The sequence below is a fragment of the Pongo pygmaeus genome, chromosome 9 (assembly GCF_028885625.2).
Source record: "Pongo pygmaeus isolate AG05252 chromosome 9, NHGRI_mPonPyg2-v2.0_pri, whole genome shotgun sequence".
Classification (NCBI taxonomy): domain Eukaryota; kingdom Metazoa; phylum Chordata; class Mammalia; order Primates; family Hominidae; genus Pongo; species Pongo pygmaeus.
The window spans coordinates 95,903,241-95,924,452 of NC_072382.2; the positions used below are offsets into that span (position 1 = coordinate 95,903,241).

The 21,212-nt window shown below is 36.8% G+C and overlaps 1 protein-coding gene across 7 annotated transcripts in view; it reads right to left on the reverse strand.

The window, feature by feature from the left end:
- Nucleotides 1–21,212, reverse strand: part of MRE11 (MRE11 homolog, double strand break repair nuclease) — a 78,926-nt gene that overhangs the window by 30,532 nt on the left and 27,182 nt on the right. For all 7 annotated transcript variants that reach the window (XM_063671360.1, XM_063671359.1, XM_063671361.1 and 4 more), the window contains 4 exons: nucleotides 18,656–18,782; nucleotides 11,072–11,172; nucleotides 9,539–9,712; nucleotides 6,416–6,478 (listed from right to left, as the gene is read on the reverse strand). In XM_063671360.1, coding sequence (XP_063527430.1) covers nucleotides 6,416–6,478; nucleotides 9,539–9,712; nucleotides 11,072–11,172; nucleotides 18,656–18,782 — 465 coding nt within the window. The remainder of the gene's footprint in view (nucleotides 1–6,415; nucleotides 6,479–9,538; nucleotides 9,713–11,071; nucleotides 11,173–18,655; nucleotides 18,783–21,212) is intronic.

Below are 21,212 nucleotides of genomic sequence, written 5' to 3' on the forward strand. Positions count from 1 at the left end.
AATATGGTATTATAATCTCATGGGATCACCACTGGATATGCAGTCTGACATCGACCAAAATGTTGTATGTGGCACATGACTACATATTTATTGCATTTTTTGCATTTTTGTACTTTTGCTTTGGTAATGTGTTTAAAATGACTCCCTCAACATGTTTAGTGTTCATTCCTACATGCAAAAAGGCTGCAATATGACTTTTGGAGAAAAAATGTACATTAGATAAACTTCAAGTATAAGTTAAAGTGCTACTGGCTATGAGTTCAATGCTAATGAATCATATGTTAAATACAGTATCTTTAAACAGAAACACATTAAAAAGATTATGTATTGATCAGCTGACAAAAACGTTATCAGTGGCTCATAGAAAGCTAATTTTGTATTTCCCCTAGGAGCAATGATTCACTATTTGCTAATTCTGTGCTGGAAGTGATTTTATAAAACATAACTACCACAAATAACAGGAACCAGCTGTATGTTTTTAGAAAGTAGACTTAAGAGAAAAAAGATGATCTAAATCACATAATTAATAAGATACATCTAATTGATAAATGTTGAATTCTATACACTGAAAATTAATAATATACTTCAAGACCCCATGAAACTTTTTAGCTGATATATAACAGGGTGCAAAGAAAAATCTCAATACATTTTTGACAGGAGAAATAAATTTATCACACTGTCTAATCATCATGCAATAAAATAAAAAATTAATAATAATAAAGCAAAAACCTGCCTCCTGAAAACAAACCAGAGTCAAAACTATAAAACAAAACGAAAGTTGCAGAACATCTAGAAAATCATAACAAGAATACTGCACATCACAACATATGAGAGAGCTAAAGCAATGCTTATAAGAAAGCCTATAGCCTGCTAAGAATAAATGTAAATAAGTTAATTCTGTATCCAAAAAGTTAGGAGAAACAAAATAAAGCCTATCCAAGTATTAGAATGAAGATAAAACCATACATTAACAGATTTTAAACAAAAACACATTAGAATGAATAAATATAAGCACTGGTCCTTTGGGACAAAACAATAACATTAATAAAAATCACAAAGCTTTAAAGAAAGGAAGAAAACACAAATACACATCATTAGAAATAAGAGGGACGGGTGTAGAGGCTCACATCTCCAGTCCTAGCACTACAGGTGTAGAAGCTCACATCTCTAATCCCTGTACTTTGAGAGGCCAAGTCAGGAAGATCACTTGAGCCCTGGAGTTAGAGACCAGCCTGGGCAACATAACGAGACTCCGTCTATATAAAAAAAATTTAAAAATTAGCTGGGAGTGGTAGCACACTACAGAGCAAGACCCTGTCTCGAAAAAAAGAAAGAAATAAGAATGGGAGGGAAGACCCAAGACTTGTGAGAGAATGCTCAATTCTAAATAATCTGGAAAATGAATAACTTAATCTGATCCAAGGGGGGAATAAAACAGGTTCAACAAACCAATTATCAAAGAAAATTTTGAGAAAATTATTAAAAGAAAAATACTCCCAAAAAAGGACCACAATCAGAAAGTTTCGTAGGTAAATTCTACCACACTTTCAAAAAACAGATAAGCCCACTGCTATTTCAATAGTGCCAAAGCATACAGAAAGACAGCTTCCAAACTGTTTTCACAACAATGCCAGCATGACACAGTACTGACAAAGAACTGCATGCACAAAAAGAAAATTATAGAACCTTATTTATGATTATGAAAGCAAATAGAGACTCCAGAAGCACATGGAAAGACCAATATATCCATTACCAGGGGGTTTACAAAGTGGTACCAGGATGGGTTGATAATAAGCTATGTACATAACAATATAATTCACTATATTAATGGAACAAAGAAAGAAAAAACCCAAACATATATCTTCATAAAATCAGAACCATGTAATCACCAATCATTCCTGATTTAAACAAATAAGCTGACAAATAAGTGGACTTTATGTGTCAAAAAACCCTAAATATGCTATATTACTATGTGTATGTATCCAGAGAGAGAAAGAGAGGGCACGCACACACAAATGTGTTCAAGTGAGTGCTCTTACAAATCAATTAGCGAAAGACCAATACCCGGCCGGGCGCGGTTACTCACGTCTGTAATCCCAGCACTTTGGGAGGCCGAGGCAGGTGGATCACCTAAGGTAAGGAGTTTGAGACCAGCCTGACCAACATGGTGAAACCCTGTCTCTACTAAAAATACAAAAATTATCTGGGCATGGTGGCGCGCGCTAGCTACTCAGGAGGCTGAGGCACGAGAATCACCTGAACCCAGGAGGCAGAGGTTGCAGTGAGCTGAGATCACACCACTGCACTCCAGCCTGGGTGACAGAGTGAGACTTTGCCTCAGAAAAAAAAAAAAAAGAGAAAGACCAATACCCTACTCAAAAGAGAAAATGTGGCCAAATAAAATGACCATGTGTTTCATATAAACACAAATGACTTATAAACATAAAAATTAGGCAGACTCATTAGTAAAAAAAAGTAGTATGAATTGAAAACAACAGTAGGAAATAATTTCTTACCCCTTAGACTTGTAAAGATCAAAAGATACAGTAATACATCATGATGGTTAAAGATGTGAGGAAACAAGCACTCCCAAATACTACTGGTGAGAATATAAACTAGTTAAGACATCTTTGGACTAATGTGGCAGTATGTAGCAAAATTTAAAATAAATATGCCCTATTACGATTACTTCTTGGAATCAATTACTAACCATCGTTTCTAAATTTTGTATTTTCCCTTTGTCTAAATACTGTATCTTCATTTTTATCATCTCAAATAGTATATTCAAATTGTATTTTAACTCTACCTTTCCTATGAAAAACAGAGTTTACTGTTATCTTTGGAATGTATTACTTCTAAGAGCTTAACTCATGAGTGCAGGTCTAGAGCCAATGGCAAAAATGTTTCCATATACATTTTGTGAGATTTGAAAATATACTATCCTACTATTACACTTTTTTTTTATTGTGGTGAAATATACATAACATAAACTTACTCTTTTTACCACTTTTAGGTATAGTAGAGTGACATTATGTACATTCACATGGTTATGCAATCATCCCCCCATCCATCTATAGAATTTTCTCATCATCCCAAACTGAAACTCCATACCTATTCAACAGTAACTTCGCATTCCTCCCTCTCCCCAGTAACCACTATTCTACCTTCTGTTTCTATGAATCTGATTACTCTAGGTACCTCATATAAGTAGAGTCATATAGTATTTGTCCTTTTGCATCTGTTTTTTTTCACTCATGTTTTCAGAGTTTCATCCATATTGTAGCATGTATCAGAATGTCATTCCTTTTTAAGACTGAATAATACTCCATTACATGCACATACCACATTTTGTTTATCCATCTATCTGTTGATGACCAGCTAGGTTGTTTCCACTTTTTGGCTATTGTGAATCATGCTGCTACGAACACTGGTGTACAAATAAGTTCCTGCTTTCAATTCTTTTGGTTATATACCTAGAAGTGAAATTGCTGTATTACATGATAATTCTATGTTTAATTACTTTAGGAACTGCTATCCTGTTTTCCTCAGTAGCTGACCCATTTTTCATCCCCACCACCAATGTATATGGTTCCAATTTCTCCACATTCTTGCCGAAACTTGTTATTTTATGATGTTTTAATAATAGCCATCCTAATGGGTATGAAGTGGTATCTCATTGTGGTTTTGATTTGCATTTATCTAATGTCTGGTGATCTTGAGTGTCTTTTCACGCGCTATAATTTGTAAAGCTTCTTTGGAGAAATGTCTATTCAAGTCCTTTGCCCATTTTAAAAATTGGTTTTTTTTGTTATTGTTACTCTTGAGCTTTAGAAGTTTTAAAAATGTATTCTGGTTATTAATCCCTTATCAGATGTATGATTTGCAAATATTTTCTCCCATTCTGTGGGTCACTTCTTCACTATTGATAGTGCCTGGTATTGTATTTTGAAAGAGGGTATCAACCCACCTCAAATTGAGGTAGAACATAAGAAATCAGAGGCCAGGTAAACTAAGGACTGTGGGTAAGACTAAGAATAGTTTTTATATTTTTAAAGGGCCATTAATAAAAAAACAAACAAAAAAAAACACAATAATATGTGATAGAGACCATACAAGGCCTGCAAAGCCTAATGGTTACTGTTTGCTCTTTTATTCAAATATGAATTTATCATTAAAGATTTGAGAGTTTTTCTATGTGAACAAAAGATTTTTTTATTTTTTTTATTTTTTATTTTTTTGAGACAGGGTCTCGCTCTGTCACCCAGGTTGGAGTGCAGTGGCGTCATCTCGGCTCACTGCAACCTTTGCCTCCTGGGCTCAAGCGATCCTCCCAGTTAAGTCTCCTGAGTAGCTGGGACTACAGGTGGGAGCTACCATGCCTGGCTAATTTTTGTATTTTTTGTAGAGATGGCATTTTGCCATGTTGCCTAGGCTGGTCTCAAACTCCTGAGCTCAAGAGATCCACCTGCCTCGGCCTCCCAAAGTGCTGAAATTACAGGTGAGTCACAATGCCCAGTCTAAAAGACTTTAAAGCATAATGTTTTTTCTCCAAATAGAAGAGCTAATAGTCTTGTTTGTCAGTATAAGTAATTTAAGCACGGCACTGGGATTCATATTCTAAGCCAAATGATTCTGCAAAGCTGTGAATTACAGCTTGGCAGAGTGTCAGACTCCATTACCTAAGTTCTAAATAGTATGCTGAAAATGAAAAAATATATAATATCTTATGATATGCTGAAAAATTACCTAGGAAGCCCCAATTACATTTTAGTCTTAAAATATAGCTGAATATCTGAACTCGTAAGTCATTTCTTCTGTAAAACTCCCATATGAAATTTGTCACAGCCTCTCTCACCTTCCTTGTATAAGACGATCACTCTTACTCTTTTAAAAGCTAAATGAAAAATTGAGGTTTGTGGCTTCAAACATGAAGAACTCATTCAAACGTAAAGAAATATTTCTGTACCCTGTTAAATTGAAAGGGTTAATCAAATTTAAGCTAGATATTTAAGAATCAGGAATCATTTCTTCCTAGCATTATTCTTGCAATTTGGCAAACTATTTCTATTTTAAATGCACCTTATAAGATAAACAGAAATATAATAAACGTGTTAAGCCATTTCTAATCTATAGCTTCTTTTCCTTAGCTTCCAAAAAACAACCTGTAAAAGATACAGTGGTTGCAACTATGCGTATTTCAACAGTGATTCTGATGTGCTGCATGACACTTTTAGAAATTTTTCAATTTTAGAAAACCATCCATTTGCAATGCACCGAATTAATATTATTATAATCTAAAATTTTGATAGGACACAGGATGACAGAAAAGTCTACTCTTGGAGTCAGAAATATGTTCAAATTCTAGCCCTACTCTATGACCTTGAGTCTGGTCTGTCACCTCATTTATAAAATGGGCACCTAGGAAAAATAATTCAATAAATACCTTCCTTACACAAATTTATCTACCAAATTGAGAAAATCTTGTGGATACAGAGCTTAGCTTTTTTATATGTACAGTCCTAACATAAAGCAGAATATCTAACCCATAACACGGACAATATAAAATGTTTGCTGAATGAAAGCAATCAAGACAAAACTAACAGTACATAGTTTATAACTTTTAAATACTAGATAGCAATCATAAAACACTAAGGGCAATCAGAAAATAAGAAAATACATTTCAATCATAAATTCAACAAGTACCAGGTAGAGGCCCCAAATTTAAGTAAATGGTTGCTAACTTGTAGATTCAAACCTGCAATGAGACTGAGAAGACAGTGATGATGGTGCTTATGCTAATTTTAATATTTTAGAATAGATAATAGAAATTGTCTATTTACCCATGCTTGCTTACTTACGGTTAACACTGCTAACCAAAACACTTTAAGTTTCTTTTTTGCCCAAAATAATATCAGCTCAGTAAGATAAGATTTTATCTATAAGATGCTCTGCTAACAAAGAGATATTATTTTGAGTAATAGGGGCTTTTGTTGTATATATCTCCACACACATACAATTAAATGGGTTTTATTTATTTTTAGTTATTTATTTTAGAGACAGGGTCTCGCTCTGTTGCCCAGGCTAGAGTGTGGTGGTGCAATCATAGCTCACTGCAGCCTTGAACTCCTGGGCTCACGCAATCCCCTCCAACCTTAGCCTCTCAAGTAGCCAAGACTACAGGTGTGAGCCACTGCACTTGCTAAACAGGTTTTAGACAAGAACAAAAGGGAAAAAAAGAGCAATGAGCAGAATATTTGTAGGCTGAACTGAAATCAACCAAAAGCAGCCATCCTAAGCCAACCCCAGCTCACTCCTATCCCCTAGACCTATGGACTGACTATTCTAACTAAACCTACGGGTTATTCTAGTTTAAGAAGTGATATATAAACACAAGAATTTGCAGCAGAATAATTACCTCACGGACTTCATCATCTTCTTCATTAGCATTTTTTTGTCTGGTTTCTCTGAAACGACGTACCTAGATCATAACAGAGTAAATCACAAGCATGTTGCCTATTCCAGTTATGTAAATATAAAACAAGGGGCTACAATTAAGAAATGCTTTATGTTATAAAACTTGCAAATTTAACAATCTGTCTCACAAAAGTAAATAAATCATATTTTTCCAATTATTAATGTTAAAATTGCACAATGTACTCTTAAAAAAAAAAAAACCTCATATTGACCCGAAGCAAAATTACATTACCTGCTGCCAAAATGTTTCACATCACTGAAAAAGTCTTTCAGACTGTAGAGGAAAAATTCTAATACCCCATGGGTATTATACTTCAGTAAACTAGTTAAAAACAAAAATATCTCCTTGACAAGGCTTGAAATATTTATTACATTGCAAATCACTCTCGTGCACCTTGCTGCAAGACATCCAGGAGGCTCTGTGAAATGGGATCTGAAGTGGGTGGCCCCTGAAGCTCCATTTTTATTAAGAGTCAACTCATGAAGGTTTGCTGAGCATGGTCCTGGTATCAAGGAGACTACAGGTTTCTTTTTTAATGGTTCCTGCTCACAAGGCTCTTATTATACAGCTATGTATACGTTCTTTAAGCCCATTTATTTAATAATCTACTCAGCACGTATTTACTGAGCACCTTCAATGTGCCATATACTATCGTAGAAACTGAGAACATAGTCATTAACAAAACAGACAAAAAGCTGCTCTCATGGAATCTATAATCAATTGATGATATGGGTGAGGGGACAGCAAATAAGACTCCAATGTAAAAGGCTGGAGCAATTAGAGGGATCAACAAAAGACACTGAAAATATGCAGCCAGTGAGGCAGGAAGATAACAAAAGTCTGGTATCTTGAAATCCAATAAAAAACATGTTTCTAAGAAGGTCAAGTGAGATGTAAGATAGAAAACTGACAGTGGATTTAGCAATGGCAGTCACTGGTGATCTTGACAAGTGCAGCTTCACTAGAATGATGGGATCATGAGCCTGAGTGGATAGATTCAATAGAAAATGGAGAGAGAAGAATCAGTCAGCAAATACAGAAAACTCTTTGAAGCGATTCTGCTCTAGAAGAGGAACAGAGAGCAGTAGCTAAAGGAAAATGGGATCGAGAGTTTTGTTTGTTTCTTAAGCTGAAAGAAATAACAGCATGTTTGTTATGATTCAGTAGAGGAAAAATACAAGAATAACAATATTTTAAAAGATGACACACTATGTAATCGTGCCCTACGTGATATGTAGCATACCAAAGGTGCAAAGCCATTCATAGAAGAGAAATGAGAGTCAGAGTGGGAACACTGAACAGGCACTATGTGTCAGACAGTATTCTAAGGATTTTACATGGATTAATTCTTCTAATCCTTACAACAACCTTGAAGGAGGGCCTATTATCATCACCATTTTATCCTCAGATGAGGATACTGAGGGATAGGTGGGTTTAGATAATTCAATGATGGGTACACAGCAAATAAGAGTTTTGATTTTGAACACGGGTGTCTGGTCAGAGCCACCATGACTCACACACACTCTTTCTCTTTCTCTCTCTCTCTCTCACTCACACACACACACACACACACACACACCCCACACAGACTTTGCTGCTCAGGAGTCATGATGTCACTCCAGGTGGGGATGGTCATGTTTTATTTCTGGTATGTACCTGACAAATCTATTTATGCTATAAATTAGCAAACCCAACACAACCAGAGTCATAGAGTGAATGGTTTTAGAGTGTGAACTGCCTGTCCTACCTCTGGAAGTACTTGGTATTAAATAATATTAGTTACACATTGACACCATAAGGCTTTAAGAGAACCATGTTAACCAAAAGCACTAAAATAAGGGAATGAGTTTTGTTTTTTGTTTTTAAACAATGTTGTTTTGTTCTTCTGCTTAGGGAGAATCTGGGAAATAGAGAAAGTGATCCCCTGTAATATAACTACCTTGACATAACTGTTGATAATATATCCGGGATATTTTCTTTATTTACATAAACATACACAATTACATATAAAATAAAAATAATTGAGATTATACTATGCAGTTTTTCATCTTTGAAATTCTTTTCCCAATTAACATTAGATTAGAAATATCTTCTCATGTTCTTCTTCCAAAATGTCATTTTTAAGCTGTGCAAAATTTTATATGGTATACGTACCAACATTTATTGTATGAAAACATTTCCAATTATTCCCCACTATGAACAACACTAAGATGAATCACTCCATATGCAAATCTCTATCTCACTATTTTCGGAGGGAAATTTCCCAGGCTGAGTTAAAGGGTAAATCTTAAGCCTCTTAATATACTCTGCCAAACTGCTTTTCAGTAAAGCTATTCAAACGTAATACTACTACCAGCAGTGTGCTAGATACTATTTTTCTCAAATTGCTGCCAATTTGACAAACAAAAGATGTATTTGAGTTTCTTTGATTATCCTAGGCTAAACACCATTTTCATATGCTTATTAGCCATTTACATTTCTTTTATGAACCACCTATTCATGTCCTTTGTTCATTATTCTATCAAATGTTTAATTATTTTTAAGATTTCTAAGAGCTCATTAATATTATATTAAGAATATTAACCTTTTTTTCTGCCCACATACAAATATTTTCATGTCAATATCTTTTGTTTTTTGACAATGTGATATGCAAACATTTATGATTTCTATGTAGTCAAGTCTAGACAGCTTTTCCTGTAATTTTTCCACTGCTTCTTGCTTAGCAGAAATTTTCTAAATGAAATTCAAGATCTCAATCAAAACTTACTAAAAAAATTAAAATGAACAAAAATTACCATCCTACAAAGGTTCATTTTAAAGCCCTTTCAAAGGATCTTTAAGAGAAGATACTATCCATGGGGAACAAAACACTTATTTAGTACCAACCACATGCAAGACTCTGTTCTAGGCATTTCTACATTTTCTAATTTAACCTTCATTTTATCATTTCAATTTTATAGATGAGAAAAACTAAACAAATCAGAGAGGTTAAATAGTGATTTACCAGAAAAAAATCTCAGAGCTACTCTTAAATAGACCTAGACACTCAAATTAGTTACTTACCTCCTCATCGATTTTGTCTTCTAGGGCATCAATATGACGTTCTTTAAGAAATCGCTGTGTTTTTTCCAACTGGTATTTCACTAATTCCTCAATGGCATCTTTCTCCTCCTTGTCCACAAATTCTTGTACTGCTTCACCCATCCCTCTTTCTGTTAGCAGTGAGAGCTGCACATTCTATAAGATACAAATCACTGGATGCAGAAATAGTATTTATTCCTTACAAAATAATTACAGATGAGAAAGCAAAATTACCAAATATGTTACCAGAGAAAAAATATAGTGAACAGTTGTAGTTAAGCCTACTAATATCAGGAACCAGAAAAAGCAAAGTCAAAACCAGAAATGGGGGAGGAGTACAGGACACGTGAAATGTACAGGCCTGATGGCTAGGATATGGAGTCCAAAAATGGCAGCTATGATTAATAGAGATGAAATTAACCAGTGTGGTAGGCAAAATAAAAGTCCCCTAAAGATGTCCACGTCTTAAACTCTGGGACCTGTGAATACATGGTAAAGAGGAACAAAGGTTGCTAATCAGCTGTCTGTAAAATAGGGAGAGTATCAGAGACTATCCAGGTGGGCCCAGTGTAATCATAAGGGTCCTGAAAAGCAGAAGAGGGAGGCAGATGGGAGCTGGAAGGAAAAATAACTCTGGGGAAATGGTTAGAGAGATACAACATTGCAGGATTTGAAGATAATAGGAGAGCAAGAGCCAAGGAACATAGTAGGCACCTCTAGAAGCTGGAAAAGGTAAGGAAATGGATTCTCCCTTAGAGCCTCCAAAAAGGAAGACAGCCATGCCAAAACCTTGATTTCAGTCCTATGTAAGATTTCTGACCTACACGACTGTACGATAATAAATTTGTGTTGTTTTAAACCACTAAGTTTGTGGAAATTTGTTTCAGCACCAATAGGAAACTAATACAACCAGAGGATCTTAGAGTGGCATATACTCATGACAGTAAGTTTCAGTGGTTTCACCATCACGTGGCTGTCTTTGTTTGTAGAATAATTCTGAAATTACATCCAAATGTGAGAAAACTAAATCTGGATTGAGATCTTTGCAATAGAGACACAAATAAAGTAAGAGAATAACAACAACAATAACAGTTATGTTAATAATGGTATTCATAATTAACGTTAATTAAACACTAATTTTCTTTGATGTGCAGCAACTACAAATGAATGTAAATGTCACCCTACTTACTTCTAAGTTTCACTTAAGAATGTCCCTGATTTAAGTTAAAATTATTCATTTAGTTTAATAATTGCAACAGAGATACAAAGAAAGAGAACAACAACATCAACAATAACAGCTATATTAATAACAGTACTAATAACTAACATTAATTAAACACTAATTTTCCCTGCTGTGCAGCAACTGCAAATGAATGTAATTAATTGTCACCCTACTTACTTCATAGAAACATTTTGAGGATTCATTTTGTTTAAACTATCAACTAAACATATTCTAAATTAAAATCTGTTACTGTAAGGTAGCCATTATTCGAAATGTGAACTGTAAGAAATTACCTTCTCTGCGGTTTGAAAATACTGTTTTACAAGATCTTCTACCCTTAAAGTTGTTCCTTCTGAAGGCTTTGTGATAAGTTTCCCAAAGTTGATCTCTTCTCCTAGAAAAAAAGAAGTATATCAAAAAATAGCTTCTATCATAATGTTAAAATGTGCATACTCATTGCAAGTTGTCAGTGGAGAAGGTAAGGCCAAACTTTATCAACTGCCAGCTTGCTCAACATGGTAAATTTTGGGGCAAAACAAGCCACTTTTGTTAATAGCCACGGTCTTTTCCCCACAGTCAGTATTTCTCGTCCATACCTCCAAGATAGGTGTCTTGTAGCTGTTCTCACTGGGTGAAGCACAGACTTCTGGAGGTCCTCAAGACCCATTCAGGGAGTAATAACATCAAAAATACTTTCATAATAATCCTAAGATGTTATTTGCCATTTTGCCATCTGCCACAATTGCTACACTGACGATGCAAAAGCAATCATGGGTACTGCTGGTGCCTTGTGATGTCAAGGTAGTAGCATAAAACTCTACTATGAATGGTAGTCACGACCATGTACTCATAGCTCAATACACAACACGACACTTTCACTTAAGAATGTCTCTGATTTAACGGTTAAAATTATTAATTTAATTAAATCTCAGCCCTTGAGCACATATCTTTTTAACATCCTGTAAGACAAAGGGGAAGTATGTTTAATGCACTTCTGCTGCATTACTAAGCAAGATGATTGTCTCAAAAACAGGAGGCACAGACTAAAAAAAGCACTCGGTACGAAGTTAGGAAGCACAGAGTCCAATATTTGCTCTGTCAATAACCCTTGTCAGGTAAATGCATGTTAAGTGTCTACATGTAAAAAGATAGGATCCCTGCCCATAAGAAAAATTTCTATAATACAAAGTGGTAAGTGCTCCCGAGAATATAACACATAGAGAAGAAAGCAATTAATTCTTCTCAAAGAAGGCAGAAAATCCTGTATAGGTATCAAAACACAGCTGTCATTTGAATCAACACTTGCAGAAGGAACAAGATTCACTGAGCAAAATAGGGAGAAAAAATTTCAGGCAGAAAAGGCCTAGAAGGGAAAGAGAGATAATGTTCAGTGTTTTTCTTCCCAAATGCCGGGACAGGTGAACAAAAATCTTTTTTGAATTTCAAGGCAGGAGAGTTAATATTACTAAATAAATATGATTACTACATTTTACTATGCCACACACTATGTTAAGACCATTTGTATACATTGTTATCATCTAATCCTCACAACAATCCTATGAGACCAGTACGCTCCTTAGCCTGATTTTAGAGATGAGAAAACTTAGCAGAGATTTAGCAATTTGCATGGTGTAGTTAAGTGGCAGAGCTGGCAATGCAACAGAAAATGCCTTCAATAAAACACACAAAAATGCCATTGTTTCCATTGAGCAACTTAGGTTTAAACAAATTTTTTAGAAATCACTAAAACAAAACTCACTATAGATGAAATTCTTGAAAGATATTTGTATATTCTAGTTGTATATTCTGTTTCTCTTCTAAATGTTACACTAATAAAATTTCAAGCAATTGATATAGATGCATAATCTAATGCATAATGGAAGTAAACTATTATCAAGAAACAACTAATTAAAATTTATAACATAAAAATATAATTCTCTGATATGGATTTCCCCCTCCTAAAGCAGTATTACACGATGTCTACTTCAATATCTGAATGATTGTTTCAGGTTGAATTCATAGCATACCCAATATCTGATCACAATTTGACAGCAAAAATAGAAGCCCGTTAAATCTAGGCTCATAAAAACCTAGGTAGCTTACTTGTAAACAGCCAAACATTTCTATGAAAATTCTCTGACTCGATAACTCTAACAGTCTCTATATTTTATATGTCCAATACTTCTTGTGGAAAAACACTATTTCAGTCAGATGACCCTGTTTTATAAATGCTAAAAAAAGGGGAATTAGTTTTTGTGAAATTTAATTGGAAATTAATTACCTGGATCATCAGGAATACCAAACTATGAAACAACTCTTATTCCCAAAGTCTGAAGTCGTCCTAAATCACTGTATACTTTAAGGTCAAAATGCTTAATAATGCAAAAATTGAGAGTACATTCTCTGAACATTAATAATATATACTAAGTAATACATATGTATTTTGAGCAGTAAATCTCTGAAGTCTGTGTATATTATTACTTAGCAAGACTGTTTAAAAAAAAAACGTTTTCAGAGAAAGTCTTCCATTTCTTTATTGATATCCACAGGTTTAAAAATGATTGCTATCTAGCCCTTTCCTAGCCAAGGGAAGCAGTGACAGACGGTACCTGGAAAATCGGGACACTCCCATCCTAATACTGCGCTTTTCCAACGATCTTAGCAAACGGCACACCAGGAGATAATATCCCGTGCCTGACTCTGCGGGTCCCACGTCCACAGAGGCTAACACAGTGGGCTGGGGGAGGGGTGTCCGCCATTGCTGAGACTTGAGTAGGTAAACAAATAGACTGCAAACTCGAACTGGGTGGAGCCCACCGCAGCTCAAGGAGGCCTGCCTGCCTCTGTAGACTCCACCTCTGGGGGCAGGGCATAGCTGAACAAAAGGCAGCAGAAACTTCTGCAGACTTAAACATCCCTGTCTGACAGCTCTGAAGAGAGCAGTGGTTCTCCCAGCACCGAGTTTGAGCTCTGAGAACGGACAGACTGCCTCCTCAAGTGGATCCCTGACCCCCATGTAGCCTAACTGGGAGACACCTGCTAGTAGGGGGCCGACTGACACCTCATACAGCTGGGTGCCCCTCTGAGACGAAGCTTCCAGAGGCAGGATCAGGCAGCAGTATTTGTTGTTCTGCAGCCTCTGCTGCGGATACCAGGTAAACAGGGTCTGGAGTGGACCTCCAGCAAACTCCAAGAGACCTGCAGCTAAGGGCCCTGACTCTTAGAAGAAAAACTAACAAACAGAAAGGAACAGCATCAACATCAACAAAAAGCACATCTACACCAAAACCCCATCTGTAGGTCACCATCATCAAAGACCAAAGGTAGATAAAACCACAAAGATGGGGAGAAACCAGAGGAGAAAAGGTGAAAATTCTAAAAACCAGAGCACCTCTTCTCCTCCAAAGGATCACAGCTCCTCGCCAGCAACAGAACAAAGCAGGACAGAGAATGATTTTGACGAGTTGACAGAAGTTGGCTTCAGGAGGTCGGTAGTAACAAACTTCTCCAAGCTAAGGGAGGATGTTCGAACCCACAGCAAGGAAGTTAAAAACCTTGAAAAAAGATTAGACGAATGGCTAGCTAGAATACAGAGCGCAGAGAAGACCTTAAATGACCTGATGGAGCTGAAAACCATGGCACGAGAACTACACGACATATGCACAAGCTACAGTAGCCAATTTGATCAAGTGGGAGAAAGGGTATCAGTGATACACATCCACCCAATACAGGAGCACCTAGATTCAAAAGGCAAGTCTTTAGAGACCTACAAAGAGACTTAGACTACCACACAATAATAATGGGAGATTTTAACATCCCACTGTCAACATTAGACAGATCAACGAGACAGAAGGTTAACAAGGATATCCAGGAATTGAACTCAGCTCTGCACCAAGCAGACCTAATAGACATCTACAGAACTCTCCACCCCAAATCAACAGAATATACATTCTTCTCAGCACCACATTGCACTTATTCCAAAATTGCCCACATAATTGGAAGTAAAGCACGCCTCAGCAAATGTAAGAGAACAGAAATCAAAACAAACTGTCTCTGAAACCACAGTGCAATCAAACTAGAACTCAGGATTAAGAAACTCACTCAAAATCGCTCAATTACATGGAAACTGAACAACCTGCTTCTGAATGACCATGGGTAAATAACAAAATGAAGGCAGAAACAAAAATGTCCTTTGAAACCAATGAGAACAAAGACACAACATATCAGAATCTCTGGGACACATTTAAAGCAGTGTGTAGAGGGAAATTTATAGCACTAAATGCCCACAAGAGAAAGCAGGAAAGATCTAAAATAGACAACCTAACTTCACAATTAAAAGAACTAGAGAAGCAAGAGCAAACACATTCAAAAGCTAGCAGAAGGCAAGAAATAACTAAGATCAGAGCAGAACTGAAGGAAATAGAGACACAAAAAAACCCTTCAAAAAAATCAATGAATCCTGGAGCTGTTTTTTGAAAAGATCAACAAACTTGATAGACCACTAGCAAGACTAATAAAGAAGAAAAGAGAGAAGAATCAAATAGATGCAGTAAAAAATGATAAACGGGATATCACCACTGATTTCATAGAAATACAAACCACCATCAGAGAATATTATAAACACCTCTATGCAAATAAACTAGAAAATCTAGAAGAAATGGATAAATTCCTCGACACATACACCCTCCCAAGACTAAACCAGGAAGAAGCTGAATCTCTGAATAGACCAATAACAGGCTCTGAAATTGAGGTAATAAATAATACCCTACCAACCAAAAAAAGTCCAGTACTGGATGGATTCACAGCCAAAGTCTACCACAGGTACAAAGAGGAACTGCTACCATTCCTTCTGAAACTATTCTAATCAACAGAAAAAGAGGGAATCCTCCCTAACTCATTTTATGAGGCCAACATCGTCCTGATACCAAAGACTGGCAGAGACACAACAAAAAAAGAGAAGTTTAGACCAATATCCCTGATGAACACCAATGCAAAAATCCTCAATAAAATACTGGCAAACCGAATCCAGCAGCACATCAAAAAGCTTATCCACCATGATCAAGTGGGCTTCATCCCTGGGATGCAAGGCTGGTTCAACATACGCAAATCAATAAACGTAATCCAGCATATAAACAGAACCAAAGACAAAAACCACATGATAATAGATGCAGATAAGGCCTTCGACAAAATTCAACAGCCCTTCATGATAAAAACTCTCAATAAACTAGGTATTGATGGGATGTATCTCAAAATAATAAGAGCTATCTATGACAAACCCACAGCCAATATCATACTGAATGGACAAAACTGGAAGCATTCCCTTTGAAAACTGGCACAAGACAGGGACACCCTCTCTCACCACTCCTACTGTTGGAAGTTCCGGCCAGGGCAATCAGGCAGGAGAAAGAAATAAAGGGTATTCAATTAGGAAGAGAGGAAGTCAAATTGTCCCTGTTTGCAGATGACATGATTGTATATTTAGAAAACCCCATCGTCTCGGCCCAAAATCTCCTTAAGCTGATAAGCAACTTCAGCAAAGTCTCAGGATACAAAATCAATGTGCAGACCAGGCGCAGTGGCTCACGCCTGTAATCCCAGCACTTCGGGAGGCCAAGGCGGGTGGATCACAAAGTCAGGAGATCGAGACCATCCTGGATAACACGGTGAAACCCTGTCTCTACTAAAAATACAAAAAATTAGCCGGGCATCGTGGCGGGCACCTGTAGTCCCAGCAACTCAGGAGGCTGAGGCAGGAGTATGGCATGAACCTGGGAGGCGGAGTTTGCAGTGAGCCGAGATCGCACCACTGCACTCCAGCCTGGGCGACAGAGCATGACTCTGTCTCAAAAAAATAAAAATAAAAACAAAATCAATGTGCAAAAATCACAGCATTCCTACACCAATAACAGACAAACAGCCAAATCATGAGTGAACTCCCATTCACAATTGCTTCAAAGACAATAAAATACCTAGGAATCCAACTTACAAGGATGTGAAGGACCTCTTCAAGGAGAACTACAAACCACTGCTCAACGAAATAAAAGAGGACACAAACAAATGGAAGAACGTTCCATGCTCATGGATAGGAAGAATCAATATCGTGAAAATGGCCATACTGCCCAAGGTAATTTATAGATTCAATGCCATCCCCATCAAGCTACCAATGACTTTCTTCACAGAATTGGAAAAAACTACTTTAAAGTTCATATGGAACCAAAAAAGAGCCCACATTGCCAAGACAATCCTAAGCAAAAAGATCAAAGCTCAAGGCATCACCCTACCTGACTTCAAACTGCATGACAAGGCTACAGTAACCAAACAGCATGGTACCGGTACCAAAATAAGAGATACAGACCAACAGAACAGAACAGAGTCCTCAGAAATAACAACACACATCTACAACCATCTGATCTTTGACAAACTTGACAAAAACAAGTAATGGGGAAAGGATTCCCTATTTAATAAATGGTGCTGGGAAAACTGGCTAGCCATATGTAGAAAGCTGAAACTGGATCGCTTCCTTACACCTTATACAAAAATTAATTCCAGATGGATTAAAGAACTTAAATGTTAGACCTAAAACCATAAAAACCCTAGAAGAAAACCTAGGCAATACCATTCAGGACATAGGCATGAGCAAGGACTTCATGACTAAAACACTAAAAGCAATGGCAAGAAAAGCCAAAATTGACAAATGGGATCTAAGTAAACTAAAGAGTTTCTGCACAGCAAAAGAAACTTCCATCAGAGTGAACAGGCAACCTACAGAATGGGAGAAAATTTTCCCAATCTATCCATCTGACAAAGGGCTAATATCCAGAATCTACAAAGAACTTAAACAAATTTACAAGAAAAAATCGAACAACCCCTTCAAAAAGTGGGTGATAGATATGAACAGACATTTCTCAAAAGAAGACATTTATGCAGCCAACAGACACATGAAAAAATGCTCAACATCACTGGTCATCAGAGAAATACAAATCAAACCACAATGAGATACCATCTCACACCAGTTAGAATGGCAATCATTAAAAAGTCAGGAAACAACAGGTGCTGGAGAGGATGTGGAGAAACAGGAATGCTTTTACACTGTTGGTGGGAGTGTAAACTAGTTCAACCATTGTGGAATGACATGTCAGTGTGGTGATTCCTCAAGGATTTAGAACTAGAAATACCATTTGACCCAGCCATCCCACTACTGGGTATATACCCAAAGGATTATAAATCATGCTGCTCTAAAGACACATGCACACCTATGTTTATTGCGGCACTATTCACAATAGCAAAAACTTGGAACCAACCCAAATGTCCATCAATGACAGACTGGATTAAGAAAATGTGGCACGTATCACTATGGAATACTATGCAGCCATAAAAAATGATGAGTTCATGTCCTTTGCAAGGACATGGATGAAGGTGGAAACCATTCTGAGCAAACTATCGCAAGGACAGAAAACCAAACACTGCATGTTCTCACTCATAGGTGGGAACTGAACAATGAGAACACTTGGACACAGGGCGGGGAACATTATACACTGGGACCTGTCGTGGGGTTGGGGGAGGGGGGAGGGATAGCATTAAGAGAAATACCTAATGTAAATGAGGAGTTAATGGGTGCAGCACACCAACATGGCACATGTATATATATGTAACAAACCCGCACGTTGTGCACATGTACCCTAGAACTTAAAGTATAATAACAATAAAGACTGCTATCTAATTTTTAGAAGACAAGAGAATTATTCCAACTGTCAATTTGTTTAAGACATTACAATCATATTAAAACATCTTCCATTATTATGTTACAGTTTTTACTAAAGATTCCTTCACAAATCCTATAAGAACATTTTTTTAACTTGTAAAAATAACTAGCTTACCTGTTTTTTCCTTTTGTTCTCTATGCCTGAAAAAATGGATAATGTCTTTTGGATTTGCTACCCGATCCACAAATTTCTGGCTAAACCGAAGAACACTGAAAGGTTCAAAACCTCCACTATAGTCCACCTGAAAACACAGAATAATCTATGAAAGCTAGGAAACAACAATTTGCCCATTTTTAAAACACACACTAATCCTTCAGTATTCACAGTGTTTATGCTTGATGCTTTCAAATTTATGAATTAATTTCCTACAGTAGATCATGATGGAGCTATATCATTTATCCTATTGAGAAACTAATGTTTGACAAGTTTATAAGCATAAGCAAAATACTTTGTTCGATAGAATCAAGGTATTGCAATAATTTCCACAATGCAGAATGATTACATCTCTCCCTGATAACACTAATAGTCTAGGTAACTACCAGGCAAACCATCTGAAAAGGAGACAGAATTTCTAAACAATTTTCTGAACTTTTAAAACAAAGAAACAAACAAACACACACCAAAATAAAATACTAGCCCTAAATGCATTAGTAAATTGGTCTATCATCTTAGTGATGTGCCTCACGAGAAAGATGAATGCTAGGAAAATCCAGGTAATAAAGAATCAAATCTGTGAGCCTTGAGAAATGATTACCTCCAAAACATGGTATCTCACTGAAACTGAGAACTTCTCTCAAGGTAGACTCTTTCTACAGAAGTCTGTAGCAGTAAACAGACCTTTACAAAGACAAATACCACCTTTCTTTCTCAGAGATATGTTCTCCTAAACTAGCTGTTCCCAAAGTATGCTATGGGGACCAGCACTGCACCACCTCACAGCTTATCCAGAATGCTCCCTAAAGTGCTCCCACTTTCACTCATCATCACTATCTGCTAAGGTTTTTTGTTCATTTATTTTATATTTGTGTATTATGTCTCTCTTCGCACCTCCACCTCCTGTAAGCTCGATGAATTCAAAACCTCATCTGTTTTATCATCCCTATATCCTGCAGCATCCATAATAGCAGGTACTCAATAAGATTTAGTCAATGAATTAATGAATGCCTTTTAGTCAGTATAATGTAGTTTTGTAATATTACTTATATGACAATATGTGCTGTTTTATGAATGAATTCATAATTTACTGTGTTTAGGAAAAGAAATGCCAATTTTCTATTAAAGTCTGGTTAGTTTTAATGCTGTCAGGCAAACACAGATGAGAAAATTGGGATCTTTTGCCATAATGAAGAGAACTATGTGATTCCCTTAAAGTAATTATTTTTGTTATTACCCAGACCATCTCTTTTTTTTTTTTTTTTTTTTCAGATGGAGTCTCACTCTGTCACCCAGGCTGGAATGCAGTGACACAATCTCAGCTCACTGCAACCTCTGCCTCCTGGGTTCAAGCGATTCTCATGCTTCAGCCTCCCAAGTAGTTGGGATTACAGGCATGCACCACCATACCTGGCTAATTTTTTTATTTTTAGTAGAGACAGGGTTTCACCATGTTGCCCAGGCTGGTCTCGAACCACTGACGTCAGATGATTCAGCCACCTCAGCCTCCCAAAGTGCTGGGATTACAGGCATAAGCCACCATGCCCAGCCTTACCCAGATCATCTCTTCAGCTACCATGTTATAAAAGACAAAATACTAAATGCTAAAGCTATTAGGTCTCCCCTTTGAACTTCTCATTTATAAATGTTTGGTAATTAACAAATTTTATTGGATGTCCTCAACGTTCTAGGTATGCTGTTCAGGGCCAGGGATACAACCATAAATAAATACAATCTTGGCTGTCAAGAAATTCACAAACTGACTGGGAAGACAAACATGTAAACAGATCACTGGAAGCAGACTGCGAGTGATGCTATAAGAGGTATGTACAAAGTTGAATGAGGACACAAAGGAAGAAGCATGTTCTCTGCGGGGAGGTCAAGAAAGGCAACAGGACCAACATGGACAAAGGTTCCAGTGAAATAAACTGCACTGCACCCAGGGAACAGCAGCTTTTTTGGTTTAGACCAGATCATGTACACCCCTGAATGCTAACCTAAAAAAGTTTAGACTTTTTCCTGTCAGTGCTGGGGAATAATTAAGTTATTTATAGCAGAAAAGACATGCAAAACTGTGTTTTACAAATATCATTTTGGCACTAATGTGGAGAGAGAAGGAAACTGGAAGCAGAGTCCTCGTAGGAGGCTGCAGCAATAGGCCAGGAAGTATCAATAAGGGCTTCACTATGCCAGTGACAGTGGGATAAAGAAACAGGACCAGATTACCTACTGGGCACCAGACACTATTTAATCCATTTAGATCTCATAAATCTATGAAGCATTAGGTTGGTGCACAAGTAACTGCAGTTTTTGCCATTACTTTCTATGACAAAACCCACAAATACTTTTGCACCAACCTAATACAAACCAAGGGATAAGAGATGCGGTTGCTCAAGGTCATACAACTAGTGGTTGGGCCAGAATGAAGCTCATGAAGTCTGGCTCTACACTGTACTCTTTACCTCCACAGTCTACATCCCAGGACTTCTCAAATTTTCATAAACATATACATTTCTTG